The sequence below is a fragment of the Cynocephalus volans genome, chromosome 6 (genome assembly GCF_027409185.1).
Source record: "Cynocephalus volans isolate mCynVol1 chromosome 6, mCynVol1.pri, whole genome shotgun sequence".
Taxonomy (NCBI): Eukaryota; Metazoa; Chordata; class Mammalia; order Dermoptera; family Cynocephalidae; genus Cynocephalus; species Cynocephalus volans.
The window spans coordinates 26628122-26643331 of record NC_084465.1 but is presented as its reverse complement, the minus strand read 5'-3'; the positions used below and the strand labels follow the sequence as shown (position 1 = coordinate 26643331).

Here is a 15210-nt window from a genome sequence, read left to right as displayed (position 1 = left end):
TAATTAATTAACTTTTGGCAGCTGTCCTGAACAGAGATTGATCCCTGGACCTTGGTATTATCAGCACCACATTCTAACCAACCGAGCTAACCCAGCCAGACTTATACCACTATTTCTGGACTTGGGCATTATTGACTTCTTTTCATGAAAAATAAGGATTACTTTACAGTATTCTTTTCCTCTTTATTTGTGATAGATACGTTATAATATTAAATTCTTCTGTCTAGTCTTGATAGTGTCTCCTGACTCTCTCACTGTAAAATATTAATACTCCTAGCCATTCCTTCACCCTTCTGCCCCTCTTCTACCTCCTAATTTCTGTCAGCCTTATCTTTGCTTTTACATTGTCGTGGTTCATAACTTTTACATTCTGTTTTGTATTATATTTAATTTTCTGTATTTTGGTCTATAGTTGGAGTCGAAAAATGGAAAACAATAAGTGATTACATGACTGTGACTTCTTTTTTCATTGTAGAGCCCAGTGGTGTGGGAGGACATATATATATATATATATATATATTTTTTTTTTTTTTTTTCTCTACAAATTTGATATCATCACTCATAGGCTATTTGAAAGAGAATGTTCCTAGGTCAAATAGATTCTTCTTGTCTTAAGCTCCATTTATACTCAGAATAAAGCCACATTTACCTTGCTTCTGTTTTCACTCTGACGTTTTTTGTGCTGTTGTTTTTTAATTTTTCCTGCTGTAGTGAGATTTTGATCCATTACCCTAGTGTCCCCCAAGAAGCAAATCCTATCATTGAGTTTAGCTTTTTTTGAGAAAGGGCTTTCTGTTGAATGAAATTTCTATCCTGGTTATGCAGTTTATATTCTGGATATGCCCAAGAATGTAAGTTGTACCTCTCTCAGTTTTCCTGTCCCTGGTTTGGACTGTAGACCCAGTCTCGGCCTAAGATTTTCCTTTAGGCAGTTCTTACAGTTTTTCTTTTGATATGATAATGATATTGATTAGACTAATGCTTTCCTTTACATTCATTTATGGTTCGATTATGTTTTCTGGCCTGCTCTTCTTCCTACTTTGATTTTTAAAATACTTTACATTGAATCACATCCATTATGTGTGGATTGGACTAAATTTAACTCCCTTGGACATTTCTTTCAAATTCCAGTAGCTCCATAGATATTATTGACCACAAGTACCAGGGTGCTCTGGGCAAGATAATGTTTTTCTGTATTCTCTTCCACTGTATTTCAGTCCCACTCTTACTGGCCTGGAAGGGCAAAAGCAGGAACTCCTCTGTACCAAATTGCTTCCTTCCCAACCCTTATAGTTAATATAATAAAGAAAGACCTTTAGATGAAGCACATACTGGCACCCTAGGTGATGATCCAGGCTAAGAGAAAGGTTTTAGTAAAATTGTTACCATGTTTAAGTTATTGTTTTGGGGAATGATTTCTTTAAAAATGGAGTGTTGGCTAATCTGCTGAACACTGTTGGCTCAATAGATGTACCCTTTTATTTGGATGTGGCGTTTAGAGTTATAGGTCATTTTATGTTGCCAGTGCCTTTTCACATCAGTTCAGAAGAATCACCGTCAGGTCCATCTGCTGCCTCTCCCTTTTATGCACTATACAAAATTATGCTAGGGACGTTGATTTCCTTTCGTTTCCTTATTTTATGGCTAGGACAACAGCATTTCAGTCACTGGAGTTAATACAGGGCTTTTCAGATGCCTGACTTAAAATCTCTTGCACAATTAAGAAAACCATATTTTCAGAGATGAATTCTAATTTAAAGATGAAGAAATTGAGGCCCAGTGCTTATGAAACTAGTCAGGTAATGAGTCAGGAAGGATAGAATCATAAAGACAAAGGAATTCTGGCATCATTATCATAATCAATGTTGACTACCTCTGTGCTGAGCACTGTGTTCCTCACTTTATCTGGATCATCTCATTTAATCCTCATATCATCTTTTGAGGGTAGGTACTATAATTTTTTTTCATTAAAAAAAAGGACAGAATTGCAGCTTAGAGGTTAAGTAACTTGCTCAGGGGTTCTGGATATCTGGGTATAGTCTTTTTTTTTTTAATGCAGATTATTTAATATGTTTTCAGCTATTAGGAGTTCCCATCAGTTTTGCTCTCCAGAGACTCTGACTCCTCATGGATGAAAGCTAAAATGTTTCACTAAAATTGACTTTGGGGAAATGGGGATCTCCAGCAATATGTGTATGTCAGTTATATCTGGCTTTAGACAACCTGCTTCCTATTATGATTTTATGAAAACATTGAAAGCATCATTTACAAGTATCCCACTCTAGTTCAAAGAAGTCAGAAATACCTTTGCTTTTGCTTTTTACAGAGTGTGCTGAATAAAAATGGTTAGAGAGGCTGAAGGATGGGATGGGGGAGGGAGGTAGAAAGAGAAGAGGCCCTGGGCAGAAGTGACAAGCCTGTGAAGCAGACAGCCCTATTGATTTATGCTGTGAACTGCATTCTGGAGCAAAGAATTGAAATCCATTATGCCAAGTGCATAGCGTACAAATCCCTTTGAAAAGCAGTTAGATGCCATCTAATCCCAAATCATTTAAAAACAATTTTGAAGTACCCAGAATTCTAAAATGCCCTAAGCAGGTTGTCTCTTAGACTAGAAGAACAGTGAAATAAATGGAAAGATAGCATTTTAATGGTATCTTCCTCTCATATGTTATGTTCAATTGTATGACTTAGTGTGTTAAATTACATTTTAGGTAAGTACAAATCTGGGGACTAGGATATATTCCCTTGGATATTCTGAAACTCACACCAAACATAGGATATGGAAGAAACTTTAGTGCATCTTGTCAAGTACCTTTCTTTAAAACAATTTTTTAAATTTTACCACAATTTTGGACTTTAGAAAAGTTGCGGGAATAGTACAAAGAATTCTCATATATCCTTTACCCAGATTTTACAAATGTTACCATTATCCTGGTTTTCTGTATCCTTTTCTCTATATATTAAACACACATTATTTTACCAACTACCTCTTAAAAAGCTCCATTTGAAAAAATGAGGGTGTGAGTTTGTTTGAGAAGGTAGTATGCCACACACAGATATGAGGCTGAAGGGATGGCCCCAGGCAGAAAGGCAAGTGTGGGAAAGGGATTCAAGGGAAAGCTGAGTGGTTCCTAATCTTTTTGGATTTATGGCACCCTGTGGTGGTTTTATTTTATAATTAAAGTGAATTTTATTTTGAACTACAGAATATTCCTTGAGATAATTGAATCAAAGTAAAAAATCAATAGATTAGAAGGATGAGTTGTAATATGTCTAATGGTGTGAGAGTGAAAAGAGACAATCAAAAGTTAGAGCGAAAGAAAGCCCAGAAATAGCACAAGAATATAAAACGGGATCAAGAACCTCAAAAAAGTAAAAATTTTGTTATAAACATAGAAACAGTTGACCTGAGAAAGACAGGATGAGACTTGCTGAGAAAGCAGTTACTCAGAGGAGCAAAGGATTTTAGTTAGAGTCCTTAAAAGTGGAAAATGAAACATTTATAATAGAGCAGAATAAAAATCAGAGAAAACTTTTGCATAAATAGATAATTACGTTCTTTTTACATGTAGCCGTAAAGGTCATGTTTCTATGTCTATATGGTTGACATTTCTTTTTATAAACTCTAGATGGGCAGTGCTGTATACTGTTATACAATAGTCAAATTTCAAATTTGTGTATGTGTTTGTGTGGGTTTATATAAGTAGACATAATGTTAGTATACAAGTTAAACACTTTAGCTTTTCAATGTGCATCAAAAATTTAAATACATATGCCTTTGGCTCGTCAATTTCACCTTTAAGAATTAAGAGTTTTTAAAATAAAGGTAATAAGGGCTAGTTTTATTCTGCTCTAAGATTAATCACATTTGCGCAGAAGTTACCAGGTATAAGGGAGGATTTAATTTTTTTTTAATCGTGTTTAAAAATATATAACAAAAAATTCACCAACTTAACCATTTTTAGGTGTACAGTTCAGTAGTGTTAAGTACATTCACATTGTGCAACCAATCTCCAGACTGTTTTCATCTTGGAAAACTGAAACTCTGTACCCATGAAAACAACTCCCCAATCCACCTCCCCTAGCCACTGGCAACTTCTATTCTCCTTTCTGTCTCTGTGAATTTGACTATTCTAGATAGTTCATATAGGTGGAATCATGCAATATTTGTCTTTTTGTAACTGGCTTATTTCACTGAGCAGAATATCTTCCAGGTTTATTTATGTTGCAGCATGTGTCAGAATTTCCCTTTTTTTTTTTAAGTGGGTCTAAATAGACTTTGTTTTTTAGAGCAGTTTTAGGTTCACAGCAAAGTTGAGTGGAAGATACACAGATTTCCCGTATATCCCCTGTCCTTACACATGTACAACCTCCCCCACCATCAACATTCTGAACTGGAGTGGTACATTTGTTCTAATTGATGAGCCTACATTAACTCATTATCACCACAGTTATAGCTTACATCAGGGTTCTCTCTTGGTGTTGTATATTCTATAGGTTTGAACAAATGTGTAACGACACATATCCACCATAATGGTATAATACAGAGTAGTTTCACTGCCCTGAAAATCTTCTGTGTACTGCTTATTCATCCCTCTCTTACCCCTAATCCCTGGCAACCACTGATTCCTTTACTGTCGCCGCAGTTTTCCAGAAGGTCATATAGTTGGAATATACAGTATGTAGCCTTTTCAGATTGGCTTCTTTCACTTAGCAACATGCATTTAAGCTTTTTCCATGCTTTTCATGGCTTGGTAGCTCATTTCTTTTTAGTGCTGAATGATATTTCATTGTCTGGATGAACTGTAGTTTGTTTATCCACTCATCTACTTGTTTGATTCCAGGTTTTTGCAATTGTGAATTACAAAGTGCAGTAAACATCCATGTGCAGGTTTTTGTGTGGATGTAAGTTTTCAACTCCTTTGGATAAATCAAGGAGCACAATTGCTGGATCTTGTGGAAGAGTATGTTTAGTTTTGTAAGAAATTGCCAAGTTATCTTCCAAAGTGGCTGCACTATTTTGCATTCCCACCAGCAATGACTAGAGTTCCTGTTGTTCCATATCCTTATCAGCAGGGTGGTGTCAGTGTTTTAAATTTTACCCAATTTCATAGGTGTGTAGGGATATCTCACTTATTTTAATATGTAATTCCCTAATGACACATGATGTTGAGCATCTTTTCATATGCTCATTTACCATCTGCATATCTTTGGTAGGATATCTCTTCAGGTCATTCACTCATTTTTTACTTGGGTTGTTCATTTTCTTATTGTTGAGTTTTAAGAATTCTTTGTTTATTTTGGGTAACAGTCTTTTATCAGATATACAAAAGTGCAAATATTTTCTTACAGTCTGTGACTTGTTTTCTCATTCTCTTGGCATTGTCTTTCACAGAGTAGAAGTTTTTTATTTTAATGAAGATCAGCTTATAATTCTCTTATGGATCATGCCTTTGCCATTGTATCTAAAAAGTCATTGCCATAACTGAGATCATTTAGATGTTCTCCTATGTTATCTTCTAGGAGTTTTATATTTTGTATTTTATATTTAGGTCTATGAGCCATTTTGAATTAATTTTTGTGAAGGGTATAAGGTCTGTGTTTAGATTATTTTTTGATATGTGGAGGTCCACTTGTTCCAGCACCATTCATTGAAGAGACTATCTTTGCTATAGTCTGACTATATTTATGTGAGTCTATTTCTGGGCTCGCTGTTTATTTCTATTGATCTATTTGTTTGTTATTCCATTAATACCACAGTGTCGTGATTAGTGTAGCTTTATATTAAGTCTTGAAGTCAAGTAGTGTCAGGCTTCTGACGTTATTGTTCTTCAATATTCTGTTGTTTATTCTGGGTCTTGTGTACCTCCATATAAACTTTAGCATGAGTTTGTTGATATCCATAAAATAACTTGCTGGATTTTCATTGGGATTATGTTGAATCTAGAGATAAAATTGGAACAACTGACATTTTGACGCTATTGAGTCTTCCTATCTGTGAACATGAAATATCTATTTAGTTCTTTGATTTCATTCATCAGAGTTTTGTAGTTTTCCTCATATTGATCTTGTACATATTTTGTTAGATTTGTACCTTAGTACTTCATTTTTTTGGGTACTAATATACATGGTACTTTGTTTTGAATTTCAAATTCCACTTTTTTTAAAATTTCAAATTCCTTGCTAGTATTTAGCAAAGCAGTTGACTTTTGTATATTAACCTTGTATCCTACAACCTTTCTATTAGTTCCAACAGTTTTTTTGTTGGTTGTTTTGGATTTTCTGTATAGATAATCATGCCATCTGTGAACAAAGACAGTTCTATTTCTTCCTACCCAGTCAGGGTTGCCTTTATTTCTTTTTTTGTCTTATTGTATAATGTTGAAATGAAGTGGTGAGAGGAGACATCCTTGCTTTTGTTCCTGATCTTAGTGGGAAAGCTGCTAGTTTCTCACCATTAAGTATGATGTTAGCTGTGGGTTTTTTGTAGATTTTCTTTATCAAGTTGTGGAAGTTCTCCTCTATTCCTAATTTGCATTTCCTTTCTTTTTAAAACTGAATAATATGTGGTATGTGTGAGGATACTTCAAAAAGTTCATGGAAAGATCAGTATTATCTTTTAATAATATTTTTCCATGAATTTTTTGAAATATCCTTGTATAGACCACATTTTGTTTACCTATTTATCCATTGATGGACACTTGGGTTGCTTCCACCTTTTGGCTATTGTGAATAATGCTGCTATGAACATGAGTATACACATACCTGTTCGAGACCAATGCTTTCACTTCTGAATATATACCCAGAATTGGAATTGCTGGATCATATGGTAGTTCTATTTTAATTTTTTTGAGGAACCAGTATGCAAAATTTTACATGCAATGGTATTTACTACACTGATGTTTATATAAGCAAAGATTTGGAAGCAGTCTTGCTTCATCAGTAGGTGATTGGTTACATAAATTATGACACACCCACACAATGGAAAGTATTCTACAGCTACATAAAAATGATAATGGTAGATCTGTATGTATTGACATGTCAAAATGTCCAGATATATTGTAATATGAAAAGGGCAAACTATGTGTAATAGAAACCTGTTTTTATTTTAAATCTATGTATATGTATGCACCCCAATTTTTTTTAAGAATAATGAACTTCAGGGAGAGGGATTATAAGTATGATAAGAGAGAATACTTTTAATTTACTGCTTTATAAATCATTGCATCATTCCACAGTTTACAAGAACTACAGTTTTATAAGCAGAAAAACCAATGTGAATAATTGTGTTTTTTGTTGGGGGTGGTTAACTCCCAGTTGTCTTTGAAATACAAAGAAAATGTTAAGTATTTCACTTATTTACTAAATGTTTTTATGTATACAACATTAAATGCTAATCATTGGGATATTTTAAGTATCTTTTTATTGTTGTGTTTAAACATCTTTTTATTGATGTACGTATTGTTTTGTGACCTGAGGTATAAAATAAGCACGATGAATTTTCATCAAAACAGTTTCACATAAAGAAAATATTCCACCATTTTGGTATCTTATTTTTTTTAATTTTAATTTTTATTTATACATTTATGGAGGACAGAGTGACTATTAGGATTTGTATACAGTATGTGATGATCAAATCAATATTATTAGAACATTCATCATTACAAGTCATAAGTACTTCTTGTGTCCCTTACTCAGTTACTCCCTACTCTCCCTCTCCCTCCACCTTTCCCACCTCTAGTAACTACAGGTCTTTTCTCTCCTTCTGAAAGTTCAGTGTTTTATTTTGGTCTTTCTTTCTTTGTTTCTTAGCTCCCACTTATGAGTGGGGACATGCAGTATTTCCCTTTCTATGCCTGGCTTATTTTGCTTAACATAATTTTCTCTAAGCTCATCCATGTTGCTGCAAATGACAGAATTTCATTCTTTTTTACGGCTGAATAGTACTCCATTTTTTATCTATACCACATTTTCCTTATCTAGTCATCTGTTGATGGACATTTAGATTGGTTCCATATCTTGGCTATTGTAAAATAGAGTTGTGATGAACATGAGAGTACAGATATCCCTTCGACATGTGATTTCCATTCTTTTGGCTATATACCCAAAAGTGGGATTGCTGGATTGTATACTAGTTCTATCTGTAGTTGTTTGAGAAACCTCCATACTGTTTTTCATAATGGTTGAACTAATTTAGTCTCATCACCAGCGTAGAAGAGTTCCCTTTTCTCCACATCCTCACCAGCATTTGTTATTCTCCGTCTTTTTGATAATAGCCAGTCTAGCTGGGGTGAAATGATATCTCAGTGTGGTTTTGATTTGCATTTCCCTGATGATTAGTGATGTTGAGCATTTTTTTGTGTGTACCTATTGGCCATTTGTGTGTCTTCCTTTGAAAAACGTCTATTCAGCTCCTTTGCCCATTTTTTAAATTGGATTATTTAGTTTTTTACTATGAAGTTGTTTGAGTTCCTTGTATATTCTGGATATTAATCCCTTGTCAGATATATGATTTGCAGATATTTTCTCCTGTTCAGTAGGTTGTCTTTTTACTCTGTTGATTGTTTCCTTTGCTGTGCAGAAGCTTTTTAGTTTGATATAATCCCATTTGTTTATTTTTTGTTGTTGTTGTGCTTTTGGGGTCTTATTCATAAAGTCTTTGCCCAGTCCTCTGCCCTGAAGTGTTTCCCCTATGTTTTCTTCTAGGAGTTTTATAGTTTCAGGTCTTATACTTAAGTCTTTATAATCCATTTTTAGTTGATTTTGTATATGGTGTGAGGTATGGGTCTAGTTTCATCCTTCTACACATGGATATCCAGTTTTCCCAGCACCATTTACTGAAGAAGCTGTCTTTTCTCAAGTGTATGTTCTTGGTGCCTTTGTCAAAGATCAATTGGCTATAAATACCTGGGTTGATTTTTGGATTCTCTATTCTGTTCAAGTGTCTGTTTTTATGCCAGTACCTTGCTGTTTTGGTTACTATAGCTTTTGTAGTATAATTTGAAGTCAGGTAGTGTAATGCCTCCTGTTTTATTTCTTTTGCTCAGAATTGCTTTGGCTATTCAGGGTCTTTTGTTATTCTGTATGAATTTTAGGGTTGTTTTTTCTGTTTCTGTGAAGAATGTCATTGGAATGGTGCTTCCCATTTCCTATGACTGTGTGGTGAGGTAAGTAGTGAAATCGGAGGCTTGTCAAATTTCCTCTACTCTTGAAGAAAATATTTTTTATTTTAAGTATTGTGTTATGTTATACACTGAATCCAGTACCTTTCCCTTTTTTCTGATGGTAGATCTTCATGGAGGAACACGGAGTGACCCAAACTGAACACATGGCTACCATAGAAGCGCATGCAGTGGCCCAACAAGTACAGCAGGTCCATGTGGCCACTTACACTGAGCACAGTATGCTGAGTGCTGATGAAGACTCGCCTTCTTCCCCTGAGGACACCTCTTATGATGATTCAGATATACTCAACTCCACAGCAGCTGATGAGGTAACAGCTCATCTGGCTGCTGCAGGTAATGTTGTTTGGATTGGAAGCTCTTCTTTTTTTGCTTAACTTATGGTACCATGCATATCTGAAGAAGCTTAGGATTCAGGCACTCTAGCATTTATTACATTTATTACTTCATTACAATTTTTACAAGCCCTTCATTTACATCTTGAGCTTGTGTTATACTGAGACTTGCATTCTAGAATCATTATTAGTATTATGGTGTTGGTTTTGTTTTTTTCATTTATATGACAGTCTTTTGACTTTTAACTGAAGTATTTATTCCATTTACATTATGTAATGACTGATATATTTAGATTGAAATTTACCATCTTTCCTTTATGCTTTCTCTGTGTACCACCTGTTCTGTGTTTACTTTCCTCTTTCTTCATGTATTCTTTTGGACTGACTGAAGAGTTTTTATTTTTTCATTTTTTTCACTTATCAAAGTTTTATGTACTTGGTACTTTTATCCTCCACAGGGATAATGCAAATTTCTTAGAACACTTGAATTTTATTCCCCTGCTCCTGACCTGTATGCTGTTGTCATCCTTTGTATTCATTCTTTGTGTATTTTAAACCCCACAAGACATTATTTTTGTTTTTGATAATTAATGTTCACTTTTTTCTGCATCTCCAACTTGCCTTCTGAGGTAATTTTACTTCTTCCTGAATACACCATTTAGTATTTCCTTTAGCATGGATCTGTTAGTAGCAAATTCTGTTTTTGCTTGTCTGAGAATGTTTTAATTTAACATACAACCTTGAAGGATGTTTTCACCAGGTATGGAATTCTAGGTTGGTAGTTACTTTCTTTCCTTATTTTGAAGACACTGTTTCACTGTCTTCAGATTCCATTGCTGCTATTGTGAATTTAACTGTATCATTCTAACAGTGACTCCTTTGAAGGTTATCTTCCACACAGGCACCCCCTCTTCCACCTCTCCCCTTTTATGATTAGTTTTTGTGGTATATCTAGCTTTGATTTCTTCTCATTTATTCTGTTTGGTTTCTTTGGATATGTAGAATCTGTGGTTTGATGTCTTTCATCAATTCTGGGAAATCTTAGCCACTAGATTTTGCTTCAGCTCCAGTCCATCTCATTTTCTTCTAAACTCCAATGAAATATGTTAGTTTTCCTCACCGAATCCTTTAAGTCTTTTACCCTCTGTTCTGTATGTACCTTCCTTTTGTCTTTGTTTCATTTTATGTAGTTTCTTCTGTCTTTCCATTTTATTAATTTTTCTCTTCAGCTGTGTCTGAGGAGCTTTTAAATCTGTCCATTGAGTTAACGAATTTTGGTAATTGTTAATAGTTTGGGTTGGTGGGTTCCCCACCCCACCCCAGTTTTCAAATTTCTAGTGTGGCTTTCTTTCTTCTCAAACATGTACTATAACAGTTTCCACTTGTGGTGAAAAAAAAATTTTTTTTTTTAAATCTCCATGAGTAAAATAAACATGATTTTACAATCCATCTGGTAATTCTACTCTCTGAAGTGCCTGTGGTCTGTTTCTGTTACATGTTGTTAGTGCTATTTTTTGTTCATGATGGCTATTTTCATCATGTACTGGTTATATTTGAATGGATGCTGGATGGTGTGTTTGGAAATTATTTTTCAAAATAATTTGGGGTCTAGGATAATGTTATCTTCCTCTAGAGAGGATTTTTGTTTGCTTCTGGCAGATGCCTACAGGTACTAGCAATCCTGGATCATCTTAATCCAATTTAAGGTTTTGAGATTTTCTGGGCTATTAAATGACTTAAAGCTGGGCTATATTTTGTATCATTCTCTGTACTGTTTACACTGTATACTTATCACCATTGTGAGAAGACATCTTGTGTATAAACCATGGCTAGATGGGTCTAGTATTGATCTTAGAAGATATTTAGGAAAAGCTACACAGGAAATCAATGATCAAGAATGGCCAAATACTACATTGCTAAAGAATATGCTGTATTTAAGCAAAGGAAGACAGCTGCAATGAAGAAAAACCTTGCTACTGTAAGTTGTTATCCACTGTGTGTTTCTGGAATGGTGAATTTAAAAATAAGGCTAAGTGGCAAAACACATGAAATGTTTATAAAATACATTTTGTGAACTTCTTATTTTCCCCAGAAGAGGGCATCCTAACATAATGAATCCAGGTCCACCTTTTTCCTATGAAGGAAGATGCTTTTGAGACATGGCTTTGCTGTATTACTAAACTGCATTGTCATAGTGTTAAGATCAGGAAAAGAACTTTAGTCTAACCCTTTCATGTGGCAGATGTGGAAACTGAGGCCAGCTGGTAGAAATGATTTACCATTTCACCATTCAACAGTCATTGAAGAATTATACTGTATATATTACTATATATAGATACTATAAACAAGACAGGTAAGAGCTTGCTCCTGAAAGAGCTTACAGTCCAGTGGTAGGGGAGTGGTACAAATAGCAAAGTAAAATAATTTTATAAAGCATTGAATCCTCTGAAGAAAATAATGAGGTAGGGTAATAGAGAGGGAAGGATAGCAGGTTGCTGCTTTAGATGGAGTGGTCTGGGAAGGCTTCTGAGGTGGGTTGTGACTGACAGCCAGTTAGGTGTCAGCCAAGGGAAGTGCATTTCAGACTGAGAAAATATCGAAAGCAAGGACTTGCAGGTAGGATTTGGGAAGGAGGACACTGTGATTAGAGCCTTGTGAGCAGGAGAGAAAAATGATATAAGAGGCAGGCATGAGTGAGACCACACAGGTTATAGGGACTGTGTATATACAGTCGTTAACTACCCAAACTCTGGAGACAGGCCTCCTGTGTTTGAATCCCAACTCTACTTACTAGCTTGAGGACTTTTCTGATTGTATCTATAACATCATCATACCCGTAAGATAATCCAGAAAAGGTAAATGACCCTTTACTATGCCATGTTTTCCCTCAAAAACACTTCTAATTTTCTGCAGCCCAGACATCCCCTGATTAGTGTTGATTTTCAAGGCAAAAATGTTTAGAAGTAGTACAACTAAATGAAGGTAATAAGAACAATAATATCTCAAGATAGTTAACCTTTTTTGGTATCAGTCACCAATATGAATATTAGATGATTTCGTTTTAAGCAAAATTAAATTTATCCTTTTATTTTCTTTGAAGTGATAAGGGGTAGGGTAACAAATAAAAGAAGTGAGGAGAGATTCACATTGTCTATAGACATAATTAGTACCTTGAGAGTGATGGTTTTGGTAAGTTGTCCAACTAGTATAAAATACTTGAATATTTGAATCATTCAGAAAAGTGTCAAGATTGACATAACAAACACATGTACCCACTACCTAGCTTTGTCAGTTATTACCATTTTGATATGTTTGCTTCAGATTTTTTTTAAGAAATAAAAATTACAGATTTGTAATTCTCTTTCCCTCCTTCTCTCCACTGAGGTAACCAGTATTCTGTATTTGGTCTTTATCATTGTATTGTATTTTTTTATATTTTTGCTGTATGTGTATGTACCATTAAACAATATTTAGCATTATTTTGCATGTTTTAAATTTTATGTTCATGATATCACTCTGATCCTATATTTCTGTAACATTATGTTTATTTCATTTAGCATTATTTTTATGAGATTTATCCATGTTGATAATGTTGCTATATGTTTTCATTTTAACTGTTATTTGGTATTCTGTTCATAATGGGAATATCTCATATATTGGTAGATACTTAGGTTGTTTATATTTTTTCTATTATAGTTGATGCAACTGAAAATTATTTTACATGTATTCTTGTGCACATGTAATAGTTTCTCTGAGCAATGTCTTTCAAACTCTTTTGACAATGTCCCACAGTAATACATTTTACATTATGACCAAGAATGAACAAATGTACATATAACCCAGATAACTTTCATAAATAATAATACTTTCATGAATAATACCCCTATTATAAGCTACATACTCGGTGATATATTCTAGTCTATTCTATTTCATTCTTTTTATTAGAAAAAAATACTACTCGTGAACCACCAAAAGGTCACAACCTGCAGTTTGAAAAACACTCCTTGAGGGTATACCCAGGAGGAAAATTGGAGAGCTAGAAGATATGTACATTTTCAACTTTACTAGATATTGCCAAATGTCTTTTCAGATCGTTATATTAATTTACATTTCCATGGTCACTGTAATGCCTGTTGCTTCTCATTCTCACATTTGGTATTATCAGTCTTTTTTCATTTTTTCCAATCTGGTGAGTATGAAATAGTATCTCAATGTTGGTTTATTTTGCATTTTCCTGAGCGGGAGTTTTCAGCCAGTGCAGTAAGACAAGGTATAACATCATTTCAGATCTTTCTTGGCTCTTCAGTTTTCTTCCTTTGCATATTTCCTGTTTATACCTTTGCCCATTTTCTAACCATGTTGTTTGTCTTTTTAAATATTGATTTGTAAGAGTTATTGATATGTATTTTTTTTACTATTTCTTTCTCAATAATATGCATTGCAATTGTCTTTTCCCAGTGTGTTGTCCACACCCCCATTTATGGGTTTTTTTGTTTGTTTTGTCCATAAAGGTTTTGATTTATATTATTGTGAAATTTATCATTTTACCTTACATTTTATCCTTTGAGATCTTGTTTAAGGAATTCTTTTTAACCCTGAGTTAATGACGTAGTCTCCGATAGTTTATTATAGAAGTTATAAATTTTTTTTAGTTTTGTTGTTTTATTCTTATTGTTTTACATTTAGGTCTTTAATCCACCTGGAATTTATTTTTGTATATGACATGATGTAGGGATCTAGTTTTATTATTTTTCCATATGGACAATCAGCACCATATTTTTAATAGTCCATCCTCTTCTCACCTCTGTCTTCTGACACAAGAGGGTGGTTATGAAATCTGCAATTCAGTTGTGTTGGTTTATTTGCCTATCCCTGAGCAAGTTCCACACTGTCTTAATGACTATAGCTTTGTAGTAATTATTAATATGTGGTAGGATGAGTATTCTCTGATTTGTTAAAATCTTCTAAATTATTCTGGCGATTCTTGGCCATTTGCACTTCTGTTTAAATATTAATATCACTTTATCAAGTTCCATAAAAACCCATATTGGAATTTTTTATTAGAATTGCACTGAATTTATAAATCAATCAAATTATGTGGCTTTATTCATAATAGCCTAAAACTGGGACTAGCCTAAGTGTCCACTTGCTGGTGGAGGGTGGGTGCACTCTTGCAACCCCTGTATGGTACACTCCTATGCAAGTTTTTAGAACTTCAGCTATAAAAATAGGCAGAATTTTCCTTGATCATATTGGTAGTACTTGTCTGTTTTCTTGTGCAAACTGTGGAACAATCCTGATGAACCGCTCGGAACTCATCTGCTTGGTTCATAGGTGCCTGTGGCAGAGTGTTTCTTTATAACAAGATAGTTAACCTGCAATACAATGAAGTTCAAGATCGGGTCATGCTTATTGGTTGTCACATAGCTCAAGATGTGAGCTACAAAAACTGCAATAGCAAAACTGGGATGGATCCATGGATTTGCCACTGAAGACAGCCAGTGTTATTATAAGGAAGGCCGTGTGATCCCAGAGCGTGCTGTATTTTGAGAGAGCAAGGGCTTTGAGAAGCATGTACCAACTGATAACTCTTGAAGAAAAAGAGATAAGTCCATCTTTTCCCAGGTCTTATTCACCGAAAACAAAAATCTATTTATATGCACCATCACCTTAGCATCCGAGTTGGATTC

General features: G+C 34.4%; 1 protein-coding gene and 1 pseudogene across 2 annotated transcripts in view; both read left to right on the top strand.

Moving 5' to 3' along the window:
• Positions 1–15210, top strand: part of NRF1 (nuclear respiratory factor 1) — a 145346-nt gene that overhangs the window by 44212 nt on the left and 85924 nt on the right. For both annotated transcript variants that reach the window (XM_063099338.1, XM_063099337.1), the window contains exon 2: positions 9293–9521. In XM_063099338.1, coding sequence (XP_062955408.1) covers positions 9299–9521 — 223 coding nt within the window. In that variant the 5' untranslated portion in view covers positions 9293–9298. The remainder of the gene's footprint in view (positions 1–9292; positions 9522–15210) is intronic.
• LOC134380052 (protein yippee-like 5) lies at positions 14718–15115 on the top strand (annotated as a pseudogene).